Source organism: Sinocyclocheilus grahami, unplaced genomic scaffold (genome assembly GCF_001515645.1).
Source record: "Sinocyclocheilus grahami isolate Dianchi unplaced genomic scaffold, SAMN03320097.WGS_v1.1 scaffold1749.1, whole genome shotgun sequence".
Lineage (NCBI taxonomy): Eukaryota > Metazoa > Chordata > Actinopteri > Cypriniformes > Cyprinidae > Sinocyclocheilus > Sinocyclocheilus grahami.
The window spans coordinates 186,076-194,708 of record NW_015506928.1 but is presented as its reverse complement, the minus strand read 5'-3'; the positions used below and the strand labels follow the sequence as shown (position 1 = coordinate 194,708).

Here is an 8,633-nt window from a genome sequence, read left to right as displayed (position 1 = left end):
TGTGCTGACCAGCTGGCCCCCATCTTCACACAGATCTTCAACAGCAAACAGGTCTGTGGATGATACAGTCAACATGGGACTGCATTACATCCTGCAACATCTAGACAGGCCAGGGACTTATGTGAGGATCCTGTTTGTGGACTTCAGCTCGGCGTTTAACACTATCATCCCAAACCTCCTCCTGCCCAAATTAACTCCTGAATTACCCACCTCCGTCTGTCAGTGGATCACCAGCTTCCTGACAGACAACCCCCTGCACTCCCTCCACTCACCATCATGAACAGCACTGTAACGACAGTAGAGACATTCAGGATCCTGGGCACCACTATCTCTCAGGACCTGAAGTGGGATAATCACATTGAGCCCATTGTCAAAAAGGCCCAGCAGAGGTTGTACGTCCTTCGCCAGCTGAGGAAGTTCAACCTGCCACAAGAGCTGCTGAAACAGTTCTACTCTGCCATCACTGAATCCGTCCTCTGCACTTCAATAACTGTCTGGTTCAGCACAGCTACCAAATCTGACCTCAGAAGACTACAGAGGGTAGTCCGGACTGCTGAGCGAATCACTGGTTCAACCCTCCCTTCTCTCCAAGAACTGTACTCATCCAGAGTGAGCAAAAGGGCTAGCAAAATCCCTCTGGACCCCTCACATCCAGCACACTCCCTCTTTGAACTGTTGCCATCTGGTCGACGCTACAGAGCACTGAGCACCAGAACGACCAGACACAGGAACAGTTTCTTTCCTCAGGCAATCCATCTCATGAACACTTAACAATAATCGTGGAACACACAACACTAGTATACATTATTTATGGGAGAGGGCGGTATCCGAGAGAGAGTTGGAGCAGTGTGCGTTTGTGACCATATGCAAGACTGTGGAGGCAGAGAGCCGAGCAGCACTTTATTTTTTGTTCTATTTTTGTTTCGGGGGAAAATAAAGAGGTTTACCCGCCACCCCTGACTTCCTCATCCTTCTTTCGAACTACGAACTGTATTACAATTATATATTGTGTTTTTGCTTTTTTGTACATTGTCTATTTTGTCTATATTATTCTTTTTATTATCTGTGTCCTGTCCTGTCACTGTCACTGTCATTCTGTTGCACTGTGGAGCTTCTGTCACTAAAACAAATTCCTTGTATGTGTAAACATACCTGGCAATAAAGTTCATTCTGATTCTGGTTCTGATTCTGATTCTAAAGGCGAAAGAATAATTACTAGATAAGAGTGTGCAACTTTTTTTAGACAGGCAGTGTCTACTCCAGCATATCCCAAAGACTTTCAGTTGTCACGATTGCCTACTGTGAGGAGCGAGGAACAAGGAGACGTGGAGTAAACTTAAACAACACTCTTTAATAATCCTTAGAAGGGGTAACACAGAGCAGGCAGGAGCATACACAAGTAGCACAACGCCAAGACATATAAGACCCAACAATGAAACATGGGGCAGACTGCACCCTAAATACTACTCTAAATGAGGGAACGACAGGTGAGGGGAATCAACTAATAACGAGACAACGCGAACAGGAACAGGAACAACCAAATATGGGCACATGAGGGAGAAAACACACACAAAACAGGTTCATAATCCTGACATATTGCCCCCTCCCGGACGGCGCGTCCTCGCACTGTAGTTACAACATGGGGAGGGATGGGTGGGAACTTGGGAGGAGGCTCAGGAGGAGGATGGACACCCGGGAGGGGGCCGGCAGGCAGAGTCCAAGGAGGTGATGAAGGAGGGAGGAGCCAGGGATGAGACCGGCGCAGGAGGAGCCAAGCAGGACCCAGGCCACAGCCATGATGGCGACCCACGGTGGAGCCGGCGGAGGGAGGAGTCATGGAGGAGGAAGGGCCGACAACTCCAGGGGCCGACCAATGGAGGCGGAGCATGTGGCAGAGGAGCCCAAGGCAGAGAAGGAGAGCCGATGAGCCAGGGTGACGGGGAGGATCCAGAGGTCCAAGGCAGAGCAGATGGCTCAGGTGACCGATACGGAGGAGGGGATCCAGAAGGCCACGGTGGAGCCGGAGCGACAAAGGACCCAGGTGGAGCCGAAGGGATGGAGGAGCCTGACAGAGCCGGAGGGACAAAGGGACGAGGTGAAGCCAGAGGAGTGGAGTCTCGAGGTGATGGGTGGTCAATGACAGACCAAAGCGGAGGGACGAGGGAGCCCGGTTGAGCCAGTGGACAGATGGGCCACGGCGGAGAAGAGGGCGCTAGGAGCCATAGTGGAGCCGCTGGGTCGATGGGCTGATGGGCTGATGCGGAGTCCAGGACTCAGAGGCTGGAGGCGGAGGCCAGGGATTCTCCAGCCACGGTGACGATGGAGAATGGCAGACCCGCTGAGCTTGCACCGTACTGATGGGGGGCTGAGGGCAAGCAGAGGGGCTGCCAGATGACAGCGGTGGAGGAGGCAGGAGCGGGCAGGTGGGCGGGCATTTGTGAGCCTCTGGGCATTCAGGGCTAAACTCTGAAACAGGAACCCTCTCTGGGGGAGACAGGGAAACCGGAGCCCCCTCTGGGAGGACGTGGGAACAGGAGTGACAGAGGGCTCCGACCAAGGAGGGAGGAGACGGGGCAGGTCGGCATATATGTCAATAAGGTCTCCCTCCGCTTTCCATTCACTGTTACGATCAGCTCGTTTTAAAGCCGCACCATAAAAGAGGGAACAAACAACAAAAGACATCAATGCAAATTGTTTTATTGAATTAAACTAATACAACAGCAGCCAGTAACAATAATAAACATAAGTCTAGGGATAATAAAGAAAATCAAAGAAATAAATATGACAACAAAACTTTAACTACATAATATAAGAAATGCAAAGGGGAACAAATGTTAGAGAATCAGCAAGATCTTACATGTTGAATCAGAGCCACTTCTGAGAAACCATCCCACAGAGTCCTATCTCAGTCAACAGATAACACACTTATATATGCTATTAATTAACAATTAGCAGAGAAGACCAATTAGGAACTGCCACACTGTGCCCAATAGTATCCTGGAATAGACTCAGGGTCGTCACACCTCCCACTCAAAAAGGAGATTATCTAAAGAACCGACAAAGCAAAAGAAGGAAAAAATATACACAAGCAAAACAACCATTTAAATATATAATGACATTGTAGTTTACAATAATATTAATACTCATCTCCACAAATCCCACTCCATTTCACTTCCAGACTAATGGGAGAGAAAGAGAAAAAAGGAAGAAAACAAAGCAACAAAACAAAACGAAAGAAAAGAGAGAGGAGATAGAGAAGATATACCCAACACTATGGAGATATCTTACAGCCGCGAGAGAGCATCAGCAATTAGGTTGTCTTTGCCACGAATGTGTTTAATCTGTAGGTGGAAGGGCTGTAAAACAAGGCTCCACCTCATGATTCTTTGGTTCTTGCCACGCATTAGATCCAAGAAAGTCCACAGACTGAAATTAAATAGACCACAAAATGTTGAATGGCTAAGACCAGGGCTAAAGTCTCTTTTTCCACCATAGAAGATTTAATTTTTTTGAAAAACAACTGACTGGATGTTCAATTCCCTTAGCGTCTTCTTGCAAAAGAACAGCGCCAGCGCCGTAAGCACTAGCATCAACAACAAGTAAGAAAGGTCTTTCAAAATTAGGTGCCGTCAACACAGGAGCATTGGCCAAAAGAAACTTTGCGTTATCAAAGGCACATTGACACTGTTGTGACCATTCAAAAGGTCTCTTCGGGCTCAATAAATATGTTAAAGGGGCAACTACATTCACAAAGTTCTGGCAAAAACCTCTATAGTAGCCCACCATCCCGAGAAAATGTTGTAACTCACATCGAAGTAGTGGGAGTGGGAAAACTACAGACAGCTTCAACTTTGGCATTGATAGGTTTTACCCTCCTCAAATTTTAGTCATGCATAAAATTTGCATTAATACAATACGTCTCCTCCTTCCGTATTTCCATATTTAGTGAACACAAACACACACGCATTACTCTCTGTGTAAGCAGAGACATAGGTTGCTATGGTTACCCAAGGCAGGATGTGTAACCTTTAACACAGTTAGCAAACTCAGTGTAGCATAGGATCAAATGGAATAATTGCAGCATCTTTTCAGAGAAGCAAGCTAATCTATCTCTACTTTAATCTAAACAATTACAACATCTTAAATGCGTAGGCCAGGCAAATAGCAGTTTCTAAACTACATAGCAACATTTCTTGAGATAAGATAAAAACATAGTATAACACAACAGTTAGAAAGAAGTTCCATCCTTCAACAGTATATGTTGCAAAATGCATATTCTCCTGATCTCCTGATGTTCCAGCAGCTGATGCTTTGTCCTGTTTTCCTCTGCGTTGTTCTTTCTTCTTTTGTTTTTTAATCTTGCAGCTCCAGTCCTTCTGGCTCCCTTGGATCCAATTGAGAATTGATTGGGGGAGGGAAATTTCATATTCATTGGATCATCAAATCCCAAAACACCCTCTCTTGGAATTTCCCAAATAAGATCAATTCCTCTCGTCATTTGTTCTCCCCTTGGGATTCTATCTTCAACACATCTCACAAGGAGAGGCCCTATTCTTTCACTTTTATATTTCTTTTCAATATACACATCAAAAACATTTCTTCTATTTCTAATCAATGTTACTTCTAGAAACCTTCTTTCACAAATTTTTCTGGTGCCTCATACCATCATGGCCCTCCTTTTATTCGTTCACCTAAAATTTCTATACTAGTATTACAAATATTATCTTTCATCCAGTTCAAACCTAAATAATAGGTTTTATCATTTGCTTTACCCCAGTCATCAATTGCTATGGCGTCAAGTTTCGCTAACTGTACATTTTGTCCTCCTTTAGGGACTTTATATCTTAATATACTATTCGTGGATATATAAGCAGGTCCATGAAGAATTTTTCATTTTTGATTTCTGTCTATTACTCTAATAAATGTGGAGGGTTTCCTCGAGCTCTCCAACCGGGTGAGTTGGCACGACGCTGCTCTAGGTGCGTGCTTCCTGCTGGGGTTGGATGACGAAATAATCCGCTGCGATCTCCCAACAGGTGATTTTCCTTTGATCGAGCTGATTAACCTCGTACTATTCCTAAATAGCTCTGATATGGAAGTTGAGGAAGTAATGAGACTTCCCAAACCTCGTCATCCAACTCCCACAGGAATGCGCCACGTCTCCCCAGCTCACCCCACGCTGAGAACCTCCACATATGATTCCAACGGCTCCTACCGCCTGCCTAACCCCAAAATTCCCGTGGTCCTCCGAAGCTCTGCCCAGGAGTGCCGGGTTCACCACAGTCAAGATGGCCGACGGCTTGGAATTCAAGCCCGCCGGACATTCATGTGGCACTACCTCCAGTGCCAACTCCTCAAAAGCACTTTGCTGTGCCTACTCCTTCAGAGCGCCCTCCAGTGCCAGCACCACATAAGCGCTACCTAGATACCCAGTTCAGCCCAGGGAGGGCTCCTGATCCCCGGTTAAGCCCGGGAAGGGCTCCTGATCCCCAGTTAAGCCCGGGAAGGGCTCCTGATCCCGAGTATAGCCGACGGAGGGCTCCTGATCCCCCATTCTGCCCAGGAAGGGCTCCAGCCCAGAGCTCGCTCCGTGCGGGCTCCAGCCCCAGAGCTCGCTTCAGCATGTCAATCGGCGATAATGGACATGGCGCTGCCCCCGGGGTTCTCGGCACCCGTCCTCACCCCAGAAACCGCTCTAACACGCTTCTTTGAGCCTCCTTCATCTCCTTCGCCTCCGCTGGTCCCGTCCAGCTCTCCTTCGCCTCCACTGGTCCTGTCCAGCTCTCTTTCGTCTCCTTCGCCTCCGCTGGTCCTGTCCAGCCCTCTTTCGCCTCCAGAGCGCCCACCAGAGCCCGCTCTTCCCGAGCAACCCCCAGGATTCCTAGATTTTCCCAAGAAGATTTGCGGGGGGGCCATATGCCTGTGGCCGAGCCAACCAAGTCCACAGAAGATCCGCCATGGCCTCCTGAGTCTCCTGATCCGCCATGGCCTCCTGAGTCAAGTCAAGTTTATTTGTACAGCGCTTTTCACGATACAAATCATTGCAAAGCAACTTTATAGCAAATTAAGTTTCTACAATATTTAGTGGTAGCTTATCAGTGGTGACTGTCAATTAATGTACATATGGCAGAAATGTACGGAAAAATCTATTAAAGACGTAATAAAACAGACAATGAACACTATTAACAGCAATTATTATATGATGCAATCAAACTTATAGCAAAATGTGGTAGTTCTGTATGTTGTTTCAGGGTTGGCATCATCTCTTCTCCGGTGTTCTGGATCCAGACTGAAGCTTGTGTAAATCATCCCATGGCAAAAACAGAGAAACAAATAGAGACATAATTAGCATAGCTGCTGTTCCAACCAAGCAAAATTGATTTGTTTAACCCAAACTAAAGAATAATAATGTGCATTTGATCAGATATAACTGCAGTACAAGATTATGAGATGCATTATTTGAATGCTTGGCCAAAGAGATGTCTTTAAAAACAGTAGTTCCCTTATCCTATTTTATTAAAGCAAGTTCTTCATTGCAGAAAAATAGCAAGTAGTTTTTTCTTTGCAAAATGCAGAAAGCAGCAGTAATCTACCTTTATTATCTAAGTATACTGCATTAAAACAAAATAACCCTTCCTTTTACAACAGCATGACATGCGTATGGTAAAATAAAGACTTCAATCATAATTTTTCTTCTATATTTCCATACATAATTCAGAATAATCTGGCAATGGTGAATTAATTTTTCCCAACCAACATAAAATAATTCCTATTATTTTATATTAAAATATTTAATCAACAAGTTCCATTATTATTGTAAAATAGCTTTTGAATCAAAATTTATATGAACTTAGTCACCCAATTTTGCTCTTATTCAACATCGCACTACACAGTTATCTTTTAGTTAACTCAAGCCCAAATCTCTGAAACTCTGTAGTGGATTAATTTTCATACTGTGTCCCAGGGATAACAAGATACAAATTTTAGAAGTCTTCAGTTATTAAATATAAAGTTTTAAGCATGTGCAATCTTTTTATTAATCTGTTTAGACAAGTCTTTAAATATTAAATGTATATCTTATTTCAATTAATCTATTATTATTTCAATAATCTGCCAAGTCCATATCTTGGAATACTTTTTTTCTAAAACAACATTCATACAAGTCTCTTTATTGTTTAGGGCTCACAGACTCATTCACTCTCCTCCAGCACAACTCCAGCTGTGTCCAGGAGGGGCACACCTTTTGCTCCACCAGATATAGAGTTTATTTTCTCATACAACCACAAGTCACAAATACACTCAGACAGACACAGATACATACATTTACACAGACAACTCTATACTCTTCCTGAGTAACCTGTCAGTTCTACTCGCTCTTTCACTGATACACTTCCTCAACACAGTAAAAAACAGCACTCTGCAGGATTTTTTGCCTAGCTATAGGACTTTGCACGCTTTCGTTTACTGTATCTGCTTAACGTCCATTGATGTCCATCAAGGCCCACTCATCATTAAACACAGACCATTGCATGCAATGTATATCTGCTTAACGTCCACTGCCCTCCATCAAGGCCCTCTGGGCAGTAAACACAGATTTTTGCATGCACAATCTGCCCTAATTTACTATTATAGTAAAACAGATCAGTGCATGGTATTATTTCTTCTGGAATCAAAACCCTTTTTCTTTTTGTTCTTTAAATTTGGAGGAGCATTTTCGAGTGTCTATACCACCACTGGCTGACTTTGGCAAGCAACATTTATTATATAAGCAAAAAAACTGCCTACCTTTATTATTTAGTGGCCACTAAAAATGTTGTTCGTCAAGCCAGCCCAAAGTGGTTCTCCACCCTCTGCTCCTTTCCTGCCCCACGTTGGGCGCCAAAATGTGGTGGCTTCTGCCGATGCTGTAAGGAATCATTCTTCAAGTCTTGGGGTTTTGATGCCAGAAGATAGACTTTAATATCTGCTTAATGTTTATTGCTATCCTTCAAAGGCCCACTTAGCAAAAAATACAGATCCCTGCATGCAATGTATATCTGCTTAGCGTCCACTGCCCTCCATCAAGGCCCTCTGGGCAGTAAACACAGATTTTTGCATGCACAATCTGCCCTAATTTACTATTATAGTAAAACAGATCAGTGCATGGTATTATTTCTTCTGGAATCAAAACCCTTTTTCTTTTTGTTCTTTAAATTTGGAGGAGCATTTTCGAGTGTCTATACCACCACTGGCTGACTTTGGCAAGCAACATTTATTATATAAGCAAAAAAACTGCCTACCTTTATTATTTAGTGGCCACTAAAAATGTTGTTCGTCAAGCCAGCCCAAAGTGGTTCTCCACCCTCTGCTCCTTTCTAGCCCCACGTTGGGCGTCAATATGTGGTGGCTTCTGCCGCTGCTGTGAAGAATCTTTCTCAGAGTCTTGGAGTTTTGATGCCAGAAGAGATTTTATTTTCAGAGACAATAAAACCTGAGAGAACTCTGCAGAGCAATCTGCCGATTCTTTTTCTGTACTCTCTTACATATTGTTTGTTCTCTAGGTGTGTTTAATGGTTTCATTTATATTTGTTATGGGATAATCACGATGCAGTCATGAGGCATTAATTTTATGTTCTGTGAAAATAAGGGCCCCA

General features: G+C 44.2%; 1 protein-coding gene across 1 annotated transcript in view; it reads left to right on the top strand.

Annotated features, from left to right (window-relative positions):
- The window catches only part of LOC107572425 (fibroblast growth factor 12-like), a 63,912-nt gene extending 59,433 nt beyond the window's left edge, over positions 1 to 4,479 (top strand). The window contains exon 5 of the mRNA XM_016258857.1: positions 4,366 to 4,479. Within this exon, the coding sequence (XP_016114343.1) occupies positions 4,366 to 4,479 (114 nt within the window). The remainder of the gene's footprint in view (positions 1 to 4,365) is intronic.
- The last annotated feature ends 4,154 nt before the right edge of the window (positions 4,480 to 8,633 follow it).